Genomic DNA, 13,120 nt, shown 5'->3' on the forward strand with positions numbered 1-13,120 from the left:
TCAGCCTATAGCTGTGACTATAGCCAACGAAGTTGAAATTCAGAAAACACAGTAAAAAATATCTCCCGTCACACAAAATGGCGAAGGGATGCCCGAGAAACAGCTTCAAATGTAATTTCTGAGATTAGAGCGCTGACTTTAATGGATGTCAAGATCTAGCTTTCGTCTGGCCTTGATATGAACACCAGATGTGGGCCCAGTGGGAGGAATAACCAGGCAGTCATAGAGGGAATTCACATGGCACGAACCACATCAAACAGTCGAAGTCTGGGAGATGCATACAGAGCCGAGGCCAGGGAATGAGGATGGGTCTGCGATGGTCTAAAGAAGACCACCCTGGACCCATTACATCATTAGCTGGGGTTTCTATTGGGGCACAAAACATCTTAAAAGCCTGGGAGCGCTGGTTATTTTGATAAGGTGTATAGATTGAGTTCAATCAAATTGTGAATTACTGTAAAGGTCTTCTCCAATAACTGCCTTTAACATAGCTTCCTCAACATGGAAACTTGGATGATAGAGTAAAAAAAGAAAGAGAGAGAGAGAGAGAGAGAGATGGAGACAGAGTGAAAGAAAGAGATAAAGGGAGAGAGAGAGAGAGAGAAAGAAAGAGAGTGAGGGAAAGAAAGAGAGAGGAAGAGAGAGAGAGAGATGGAGAGAAAAAGAGAGCGAGAGAGAGAGAGACCTCCTGGCAAATGTATGACCATATTAGAGACACATATTTCCCTCAGATTACACAGACATACAAAGAATTCGAAAACACATCCAATTTTGATAAAATCTCATATCTATTGGGTGAAATACCACAGTGTGCAATCACAGCAGCAAGATTTGTGACCTGTTGCCAGAAGAAAAGGGCAACCAGTGAAGAACCAAGAACAAACACCATTGTAAATACAACCCATATTTATGTTTATTTATTTTCCCTTTTGTACTTGAACTATTTGCACATCGTTGCAACACTGTATATAGACATAATATGACATTTGAAATGTCTTTATTCTTTTGGAACTTGTGTGAGTGTAATATTTACTGTTCACTTTTTATTGTTTATTTCACTTTTGTTTATTCATTTCACTTGCTTTGACAATGTAAACATATGTTTCCATGCCAATAAAGCCCCTTGAATTGAATTGAGAGAAAGAGAGAGAAAGAGAGAGAGAGAAAGCAGGCTAACCTTTGAAGTTGGGCCTGATTCGAGGATCATATGTGATCAGTAATCTGTTCAAGATGTTACTGGTTGAATTCTCAGGGACCCGTGCGAGATCCTCAGGTGTCAGCTGTCTGCAAAGAAGAAAGAAAAAAGGAGGAAACTCTAAACCACATTACGTAGCAGGTCAAATTCTCCTGGATTAACTGTGCAGACGGAAGTATATCTTTGTGTTTCCATAAACTGAGAACTACCCGTTGGTGTTTCAAGTAGCTTCGGTAATAGGACCTCCCCAGCAAACGATGCTTGGGGTCTCAGAGCATTCCTGGAATGTCTGCAAAATTAGAGTTAAATGTTCACAAGATTATGGGAAGTGTTCTTGGTTCTCATAGCAGAGTGAAAAATAAAGGAAATTCCTCAATAATTCAAGGAATGAGTAGTTTATGGCTGTATATTTTGCTTTAATGTCAGCAGCTACTGTAAATGGCAACATCCACAATGTTGCTGAATATCACATTTGCATAATGCTTCCTGCAACGCTAGCATGACATTCTTGGAACGTAGTGTGAAAATCTGTTGCATTTCTGTCAACAAGCAAAGGTTCTTAGTGTATTTGTGAAAGATTCACATCAGTTGTGACCTTAGAAGAATGTTCAACTTTCAAGGAACATCTTCTGCTTTCTGAAACTGATTTGCTGAAATAACATTGACCTGAGGAGAGATGGATGGAGGGAGCAGGACTTGGCAGAGGAAAGAGGGAAAATCCACTCCACGTGGGTGGCAACTGAACTCTGCCAAGGAATTCAACTTGAAAAGCACATTACATATGATTATGTAAACCTCATCAGGCACTGAGGATGAGTGAAAGTGCTCGGCTGGAATTTGTGTGTGCACGTTTGCAGTTCCCTTGATCAAGGTGTATCCCCTCTGCTCCACCATAAGTTCCCCACCAACAAAACATTGTTTTCTCTCCAGTTTAGGCATTCACTGTGAATATTGTAATGAAATTAAAGGTTTCCCTTCAATTTCAATAATCGTTATGTTTGATCCCTTTTATGATTTAGTACAGTAAGACATCAAACATTGCATGACAAATTAGGATTTGAAGCTAAAACAGGGATAGGGATGACAAATAATTTTTTGGGAGAGACGATACTTCTGGCCAGCTGTCCTGATTTCTAATGTATCAAACATCTGTCTCTTCTTGGATTGCATTTTCAAACACTAAGTATTTGAAAATGGTCAGAGTAACTGATCGTATTTTTGAGTTTGAGCAATTTAGGCAATGCCGCAGGGAATCTCATGAGGTGGGGTGAAATTCTGCACTTACGAAGGACAGTAGACTTGCTTCCCCTTCTTCCCTTTCTTTGTCCCTTTTTCTTTAGTGCATCCTCCCTCTATCCAGACCAAGAAGACGAGGAGAAGGATGGCCAGCTTCTTGACACCCATACTGGTCAACCCCTGGGCCTGAAAAGAGAAAGAAAATTTAAAAATAGATCTCTTCATGTCTTCCAACTCACTCATGCTTAATGTGTCGACATTCACACGCTCTTTCCAAATGTTGTCTTTTAGCCATCCAATAAAACTTGAAGTTGATTTGCACATATGGAGCAAGGCTACCCCATTTGTAAGTTATATAAGACTAAAGCCCATTCTGCTAACCCATATGAATACAGTAGGCACACATTTGCATGCTCTAGTTTAAATCCCTTCCTGTAAATTAAGACTGTAGATCTATCACATCTATTGTTCTGTCAACAGATTGGTACTCCATGGATATGACTCGGATGAGATTCTATCACCAATATAATCTGATTCGATTCATAACTTTGAACGTTCTGTGTACTTTAAATCTTGTGGCTCAGTTGGTTGGAGAAGTACATACACATACTGTACACTGAAAATGTATTAATACACTAGGGGTACAAACAACACCTGCTCTTTCCACGACATAGACTGACCAGGTGATGTCATTTGTTAAATTCACTTCAATCAGTGTAGATGAAGGGGAGGAGACAGGTTAAAGAAGGATTTTCAAGCCTTGAGACAAATGAGACATAGATTGTGCATGTGTGCCATTCAGAGGATGAATGGGCAAGACAGAATATTGAAGTGCCTTTGAACTGGGTATGGTAGTAGGTTCCAGGCGCACCGTTTTGAGTGTGTCAAGACTGGTTCCCTACACAAAAGACATCTAGCCAACTTGACACAACTGTGGGAAGCATCGGCCCAGCATCCCTGTGGAACACTTTCGACAGTCCATGCCCTGAACGAATTGAGGCTGTTCTGAGGGCAAAGAGGGTGGGGGGATGCAACTCAATATTAGGATGGTGTTCTTAATGTTTTGTACACTCAGTGTGTAAGAGTTATTGTGTCATTTCATGTAAGAGTGTCTGTTAAACAACCTAATCACAGCATTCTTAAAGTATAATGTCTTCCTCTTGCTGAAATGGTTGTTTTGGAGAGTTTCATAAATTGAAAATAATACAGCAATTTTACTAAATTCAAAGCACTTGTTAAGTGTCTAAAGTACTCTACAATTGCATTGATTGATTGATGCCACCAACTCAATGTATACCTTTATTCCATTAAGACATTACAACCCAGTCTTCCTAGACTAGTTCATTTGCCAGAATGGAGCTCTTGCATTTCATTGTCTAGACACTCTGCCGCTGCACAAGGAATTCCCTGTCTGCTACTCCCACATTGATCATCATCAGCAGTAGCAGAACTGTGTCCCACTTTGGTTCCCTCTGTACCTCAGCACTAAAACCTCTCCTAGCTCATACAGATGTATGATCTTAATTTGATCACCCTTTTGTTGCACAGCAGGAAATGCAAACTTGTGGTGTATTTTAGTTTTAAAAAGGCTTCTAAAGTTTGTTATTTCCACTTTGAAATTTAAAATTTGATTAGCCCTAATGAAAGATGTATTAACCCAATGAAAAATGTCCATTAATTACAATCCACATAATAATTCACATTTGGTGTTATTTTCCCACTGTAGCAAACTGGCTAAAATTAAGATCCTACATCTGTATTTCACACATGATTATTGATTCCACACAGCTGAAGTGTTGGTGGTTTATTTGACATGACACCTATCCCGTCATGTACTTCTTTGTGTACGACCCAGAATTCCATTCACCTAGAATTACTCCTAATCATTATCTTCCAGTGAAATATAACCTTAATTCGTTTTTCTTTATTTCTTTCTTTTTTTCTTTTTCTTTCTCTCTCTCTCTCTAAAGTGATTTACAGTCAAGTTCACAGAGCTGTGCAAAGTTGTGCTATGGCTAAGTTGTGCTATTGCTGGTATACCCTGCATATTTCATAAGCTTTTAGTCACTTTGCATTGGCGTGGTCCCTGTTTCCTAAATATAGTTTGTTCGAGAATTTTCCCTTTTCACTGAGTGAGGACGGAGGAGGCAATCATTGCTGCTCTCCTAATATAATGTAAATAATATCTATTTTATTTAACTTTTATTTCAAATGAAATGTAAAAAATGCAACCAGGGAGACACATTGAGACCAGCACACAAATAATTATATACAAAATACACATACAATATACACATTGCCATTATAATCAATTAAAAGAAACACATTAATCACTATAAAAATCCTTAACCAATATCTTAAATTGACCCAGGGACACCCAATGATCGAAACGAAGTGCCAACTGGAGACTATTCCTGTCACGACTTCCACCGAAGGTGGCTCCTCTCCCTGTTCGGGCGGCGCTCGGCGGTCGTCGTCACCGGTCTACTAGCTGCCACCGATTCCTTTTCCCCTTTCTGTTGGTTTTGTCTTGATTGTTTTCACCTGTACCTTATTTGTAGTTAATTCGGGGCTATTTAAGCCTTCAGGGCCCGTCTGCTTTTGTGCGGGCTTTTTTCCTTTCTGTCAGTGGACATTTGTGTTTTGTTCCTATACGGATTGTCTGCTGTCCCGTTTTTGTGGTCCTTGTGCCTGTTGTTTTGGCTTGACCCAGCTTGGAATAAATACGTCTCATTTGGAAACTTTGCTCTCTGCGCCTGACTCCACACCCACCCCTCCTAGCTATCGTGACAATTCCACACGAGGTACCTGCTTTGAAAAAGCAGATCTCCTGAACTCTGTGGTTACCATGGAAGTCATCATTGTTATCCAACCCTGTGACCTTGAATTATAACCTGAAATTCTTAATTTCAACAAAGATGTTAAGCATGTTGGAAGCTTGTGGAGTAGGGATTTATAAACAAAAAGAGAGAAATTAAGTGATCTACTTGCCTTTAAAGAGGTCCAGTCAACTTTTTGGTAAAGGATGCAGTGAAGAATATTAACTGCCAGATCTAATAAAACGAAGGGTACTATGATAAACAGAATCAAGGGATTTTAGAGTAGAGTCAGTTGCACTTCGGTCAAGAACAGGTAGAAAAGTTGATTGAGAAAACATTGCAAATAACCTAAAAAAGCCCAGTTTTAAGAGAGTTCACCACTATGTCACTCCATTCTTACTGATCCATTCTTAGCGTAAGAACCTTGTGTTGTTTATACAGTGCATTCGGAAAGTATTCAGACCCCTTGACTTTTTCCACATTTTGGCACGTTACAGCCTTGTAAAAAAAACTAAAATATCACATTTACATAGGTATTCAGACCCTTTACTCAGTACTTTGTTGAAGCACTTTTGGCAGTGAATACAGCCTCAAGTGTTCTTGGGTACAAGCTTGGCACACCTGTATTTGTGGAGTTTCTCCCATTCTTCTCTGCAGGTCCTCTCAACCTCTGTCAGGTTGGATGGGGAACGTCGCTGTACAGCTATTTTCAGATCTCTCCAGAGATGTTCGATCGGGTTCAAGTCCGGGCTCTGGCTGGGCCACTCAAGGAGACTTGTCCTGAAGAGACTTGTCCCGAAGCCAATCCTGCGTTGTCTTGGCTGTGTGCTTAGGGTCGTTGTCCTGTTGGAAGCTGAACCTTCTCCCCAGTCTGAGGTCCTGAGTGCTCTGGAGAAGGTTTTCATCAAGGATCTCTCTGTACTTTGCTTCGTTCATCTTTCCCTTGATCCTGACAAGTCCCCCAGTCCCTGTCGCTGAAAAACATCCCCACAACATAATGCTGCCACCACCATGCTTCACCTTAGGGATGGTGTCAGGTTTCCTCCAGACGTGACGCTTGACATTCAGGCCAAAGAGTTCAAACCTGATTTCATCAGACCAGAGAATCTTGTTTCTCACTCTACAATAAATGCCTGATTGGTGGAGTGCTGCAGAGAGGGTTGTCCTTCTGGAAGGTTCTCCCATCTCCACAGAAGAACTCCAGTTTGGCTGGGCGGCCAGCTCTAGGAAGAGTCTTAGTGGTTCCAAACTTCTTCCATTTAAGAATGATGGAGGCCATTGTGTTCTTGGGGACCTTCAATACTGCAGAAATGTTTTGGTACCCTGCCCCAGATCTGTGGCTACGGACAATTCCTTCCACCTCATGGCTTGGTTTTTGCTCTGACATGCACTGTCAACTGTGGGACATTATATAGACAGGTGTGTGCCTTTCCAAATAATTTCCAATAAATGTAATTTACCACAGGTGGACTAAAATCAAGTTGTAGAAACATCTCAAGGATGATCAATGGAAACAGGATGCACCTGAGCTCAATTTCGAGTCTCATAGCAAAGGGTCTGAATACTTATGTAAATAAGGTATTTGTGTTTTTTATTTTTAATACATTTGCAAACAGTTCTAAAAACCTGTTTTCACTTGGTCATTATGGGGTATTGTGTGGAGATTGATGAGGGAGAAAAATAATTGAATCTATTTTAGAATAAGGCTCTAATGTAACAAACTGTGGAAAAAGTCAAGGGGTCTGAAGACTTTCCAAATGCACTGTATGTAGAGTTAAATTCAAATGTAAAGTCAGTGACACAAGCTCCCACATAGAATGACTATTGGTATCATCAGGTCAATAGGAATTATGTTCACCAAACACAATCTTCTCCATTAGTGCTTTAATTGCACTATTGGATTTGTGACCTTGGAGGCATATTAAACGGCTCTTATTGCCTGTGGAGGATTACATACAGTATGCACAATGTAGCAAAAACACTGCTATTATTGAACAGCACAGAAATGCCCATTTAATTTGGCTACCCAGGCACTGCAAAACATTTTTCCATTCCACATTTGATAGTCTGCTGAAAAATAAAGTATGATATTGATAGTATAGAATAGATACCGATTTTTTTTTTTTTAACTGCTTTGCATGACATTATTCAACTTTCCCTCATTTTCATCTTTGTGTCTTATCGAGACGTTTACCGTGCACCTCCCTATTTAAGTCAAGCAAACAAGCGATACAATTCCTTCTAATAGCCTACCAATTTCAACAATCACTACCTGTGGCTGCCTGCACCTCGCATCAGGTCTAATCGCAACAAGAGAAGACGCTGCCACTTGGCCAAAGATTGAGCACCGCTTGCAAAAGATGGAGAATATTATACATAGCGAAGCGACCACCACGATATGAGGTGATAGGGGAATAGGGGGAAATGTCATTAACTACATACTTCGGGGTCATGCATTTCACATTGCCTACATTGAAGTGAACATAGGCTACAACGACGTTTTGTTTAAAAATACAAGCATTTCACTTACCATTTTGTTTTCTTTAATAGTTTATTCGTTACTAGACCCGCAAAAGCTGACAGTGTAAAAGGTCGTTAGTCTTCCTTGACCATACGCAGTCGATATTCTTCATTCTGGTCTCCCTCGTCCGTCATTCATTCGAAGTAGCAGTTGTTGATTTTTATCTCTAATTTACATTTCGGGTATATGCCTGTTTTTCTCTACGCGCGGTCAGATTTGTATTTCTATTGAATGTATATGGTTGATGCCCTTTTGCCTCAGTTCGGGATGCCCAAGATGGAGGATTGCGTGTGCACCTGTCATGCAACATGCGCAGAAGCGGGATGCACACATTAATACAGCATTGCCTCAGCACCACGGGCAGCCGCTTTCTGCCCCCAACGATACATGGAAGCCCATTACGTTTGGGCAATAATATATATTCATGTGAAGCGTACAAACTTCCTATTATTTATTATGTCATATTCATGAGCAACGTTTAGCGCCAACTGAAGAGTCGGTCGAGCGCTTGTGAAGATTGCACATGACGCCATAGGCTATTTAGCAAAACAAATGACAGCATCTAATTAATTATGTTTTGTTGGATTGTAGATACATACATGTTAGTGAATGTAGGTCAATTATATATTTTAATATTGTGTTGAGGTGTTAAAACGTTGATTGATTGATGACTGAATGCCTATCAAGGTCAGAAAGGCTATGCTCTTGTTGGGGTGATCAACAAAATCCAACAATGACTGAATAAAGTAGGTTAGTCTGTAACATTTATTGTGTCATTTTCTGTCAACGAGAAGCCAAATGGAATGACTATTGGTATCATCAGGTCAATAGGAATTATGTTCACCAAACACAATCTTCTCCATTAGTGCTTTAATTGCACTATAACATCCATAACACAACGTAACATCCATAACACAACATAACATCTATAACACAACATGACATCTATAATTCAACATAACATACATAACACAACATAACATCTATAACACAACGTAACATCTATAACACAACGTAACATCCATAACACAACATAACATCTATAACAGAACATAACATCTATAACACAACGTAACATCTATAACACAACATAACAGCTATAACACAACATGACATCTATAACACAACATGACATCTATAATTCAACATAACATACATAACACAACATAACAGCTATAACACAACGTAACATCCATAACACAACATAACATCTATACCACAACATGACATCTATAATTCAACATAACATACATAACACAACATAACAGCTATAACACAACGTAACATCCATAACACAACATAACATCTATAACACAACATGACATCTATAATTCAACATAACATACATAACATCTATAACACAACGTAACATCTATAACACAACATAACATCCTTAACACAACATAACATCCATGACATAACAACTACATTCATAACTCAATATAACATCTAGAACACAACACAGCATCTATAACACAACATAACATCTAGAACACAACACAGCATCTATAACACAACATAACATCTCAAACACAACATCTACAACACAACATCTATAACACCACACAACATCTATAACACAACATAACATCTAGAACACAACACAGCATCTAGAACACAACATAACATCTCAAACACAACATCTACAACACAACATCTATAACACAACATAACATCTATAACACCACACAACATCTATAACACAACATAACAGCTATAACACAACGTAACATCCATAACACAACATAACATCTATAACACAACATGACATCTATAATTCAACATAACATACATAACATCTATAACACAACGTAACATCTATAACACAACATAACATCCTTAACACAACATAACATCCATGACATAACAACTACATTCATAACTCAATATAACATCTAGAACACAACACAGCATCTATAACACAACATAACATCTAGAACACAACACAGCATCTATAACACAACATAACATCTCAAACACAACATCTACAACACAACATCTATAACACCACACAACATCTATAACACAACATAACATCTAGAACACAACACAGCATCTATAACACAACATCACATCTATAACACAACATAACATCTATAACACAACACACCATCTATAACACAACATAACATCTAGAACACAACGCAGCATCTATAACACAACATAACATCTATAACACAACACACCATCTATAACACAACATAACATCTAGAACACAACGCAGCATCTATAACACAACATAACATATAGAACACAACACAGCATCTATAACACAACATCACATCTATAACACAACATCACATCTATAACACAACATAACATCTATAACACAACACACCATCTATAACACAACATAACATCTATAACACAACATCACATCTAGAACACAACATAACATCTAGATCACAACACAACATCTATAACACAACATCACATCTATAACACAACATAACATCTAGAACACAACACAACATCTATAACACAACATAACATCTATAACACAACATCACATCTATAGCTCAACATACCTGGCAAGTATTATCTATTTAATCTCTCTTAATCTCTGTCATTTCTATATCCATGTCTCTACACTAAATAAGGATCCACTGAACAAAAATATAAACCCAGCATGCATCAATTTCAAAGATTTTACTGAGTTACAGGTTGTATAAGGAAATCAGTCAATTGAAATAAATTCCCTAATCTATGGATTTCACATGACTGGGAATACAGATATGCATCTTTTGGTTAGATACCTTAAAAAAGGTAGGGGCATGGATCATAAAACCAGTCAGTATCTGGTGTGACCCCCCTTTTGCCTCATGCAGCACAACACATCTCCTTCACATATAGTTGATCAGGCTGTTGATTGTGGCCTGTGGAATGTTGTCCCACTCCTCTTCAATGGCAGTGTGAAGTTGTTGGATATTGGCTGGAACTGGAACATGCTGTTGTTCCTATCAATCCAGAGCATCCCAAACCTGCTCAATGGGTGACATGTCTGAGGAGTCTGCAGGCCATGGAAGAAAGGGAACATTTTCATCTTCCAGGAATTGTGTACATGTGACATGGGGCCGTTTATTACATGCTGAAACATGAGGTGATGGCGGCAGATGAATGGCACGACAATGGGCCTCAGGATCTCGTCACAGTATCTCTGTGCATTCAAATTGCTATCGATAAAATTCAATTCTGCTCGTTGTTCGTAGCTTATATCTGCCCATACCATAACCCCACCGCCACCATGTGACACTCTGCTCACAATGTTGACATCAGCAAACCGCTCGCCCACACAATGCAATACTGCCCGGTACAGTTGATTCCGGAATTAATCTGTGAAGATCACACTTCTCCAGCGTGCCAACGGCCATCGAAGGTGAGCAGTTGCCCACTGAAATCGGTTACGACGCCAAACTGCAGTCAGGTCAAGACCCTGGTGAGGACGACGAGCATGTAGAGGAGCTTCCCTGAGATGGTTTCTGACAGTTTGTGCATAAATTCTTCGGTCGAGCAAACCCACAGTTTAAACTGTCCGGGTAACTGGTCTCAGACGATCCCTCAGGTGAAGAAGCCAGATGTGGAGGTCTTGGTCTGGCATGGTTACAGGTGGTCTGCGGTTCTGAGGCCGGTTGGACGTACTGCCAAATTCTCTAAAGCAACGTTATGGTAGATACATTAACATAAAATTATCTGCAAACAGCTCTGGTGGACATTCCTGTAGTCAGCATGCGAATTGCACGCTCCCTCAAAACTTGAGACAGCTGTGGCATTGTGTTGTGTGACGAAACTGCACATTTTCGTGTGGCCTTTTATTGTCCCCAGGACAAGGTGCACTTGTCATGCTGACTCATGCTGTTTAATCATCTTCTTGATATGCCATACCAGTCAGGTGGATGGATTATCTTGGCAAATGAGAAATGCTCACTAACAGTGATGTAAACAAATTTGTGCATGTGGAACATTTCTGTGATCTTTTATTTCAGCTCATGAAACATCGGACCACACTTTACATGTTGAGTCTGTGAGGGAGAGGGAGTTTGGATGAGCGAATACATGCTTGTTTGCCAACAAACACAGTGTCAGTGTGTATGTGAGTGTGTGTGTGTTTCGCTGTGTGTGTGCGTGCGTGTGTGTGTGTGTGTGTGTGTGCGTGCGTGCGTGCGTGCGTGCGTGCGTGTGTGTGCAGGAATGCATGCATCAGGACATTGGGAGTTGAGGTTCTCTACCATATATGGTGTGCAGTGTACCTCCACATTGTAGCCAGGCCAACAGTGAATCAAAGCTGATCTCTGAGGTGGAGACAATCCTTTCTCTCTCACACAGTCTGATATCAAAGAGAATCAAACTATGTGGTTTATGACCCTCAACTTTGTACGTCTAGCCAAGAGGTATTACTGAGGAACAGTTAGCATCACCTTTTTAAATGGGCCTTATGTAATCTATTCCAAATCCCATTTCACATATAACCCAGAGCTTCAGTTCCTTTTCTATTATTCAATGAGTCTGGGGCAGATTAGACAGGTTCCCCACATTGGTACCTTTCGTATCAGTCTGGGGAAGATTGGGCAGGTTCCCAGATTGGGCAGGTTCCCCACGTTGGTCCCTAATAGTGGAGCGGGTCAAGAGCTTCAAAACTATCATGGTCCATTCACACCAAGACAGTTGTGAAGGGGGCACTACAACGCCTATTCCCCCTCAAAAGACTGAAAAGATTTGGCATGGGTCCTCATATCCTCAAAAAGTTTTACAGCTGCACCATCGAGAGCATCCTGACTGGTTGCATCACCGCTTGGTATGGCAACTGCTCGACAACTGACCGCAAGGTGCTACAGAGGGTAGTGCGTACGGCCCAGTATATCACTGGGGCCGAGCTTCCTGCCATCCAGGATCTCTATACCAGGCGATGTCAGAGGAAGGCCATAAAAATTGTCAAAGACTCCAGCCACCCTAGTCATAGACTGTTCTACCTGATACCACATGCCAAGCGGTACCGGAGCGCCATGTCTAGGTCCAAAATGCTCCTTAATAGCTTCTAACCCCAAGCCATAAAACTGCTAAACAATTAATCCAATGGCTACCCGGACTATTTGCATTGACCCTCTTTTTTACACTGCTGCTACTCTCTGTTAATTATCTATGCATAGTCACTATATCCCTACCTACATGGACAGTACATATTACCTCAATTACCTCGACTAACCTGTACCCCCGCACATGGACTCGGTACCGGTATCCCATGTATATAGCCTCATTATTGTTATTTTATTGTGTTACTTTTTTAAACTTTAGTTTATTTAATTTGTATTTCATTATTTTAGCAAATATTTTATTACTTTAAAAAACTGCATT

General features: G+C 40.1%; 1 protein-coding gene across 1 annotated transcript in view; it reads right to left on the reverse strand.

Annotated features, from left to right (window-relative positions):
- glrbb (glycine receptor, beta b) overlaps positions 1 to 12,773 on the reverse strand; it is a 31,081-nt gene extending 18,308 nt beyond the window's left edge. Inside the window, exons 1-4 of the mRNA XM_038992511.1 lie at positions 12,746 to 12,773; positions 12,310 to 12,374; positions 2,481 to 2,617; positions 1,178 to 1,284 (exon numbers count right to left, since the gene is read on the reverse strand). Of these exons, the coding sequence (XP_038848439.1) occupies positions 1,178 to 1,284; positions 2,481 to 2,617; positions 12,310 to 12,374; positions 12,746 to 12,773 (337 nt within the window). The remainder of the gene's footprint in view (positions 1 to 1,177; positions 1,285 to 2,480; positions 2,618 to 12,309; positions 12,375 to 12,745) is intronic.
- Between the last annotated feature and the right edge of the window lie 347 nt (positions 12,774 to 13,120).

Source organism: Salvelinus namaycush, chromosome 5 (genome assembly GCF_016432855.1).
Source record: "Salvelinus namaycush isolate Seneca chromosome 5, SaNama_1.0, whole genome shotgun sequence".
Classification (NCBI taxonomy): Eukaryota; Metazoa; Chordata; class Actinopteri; order Salmoniformes; family Salmonidae; genus Salvelinus; species Salvelinus namaycush.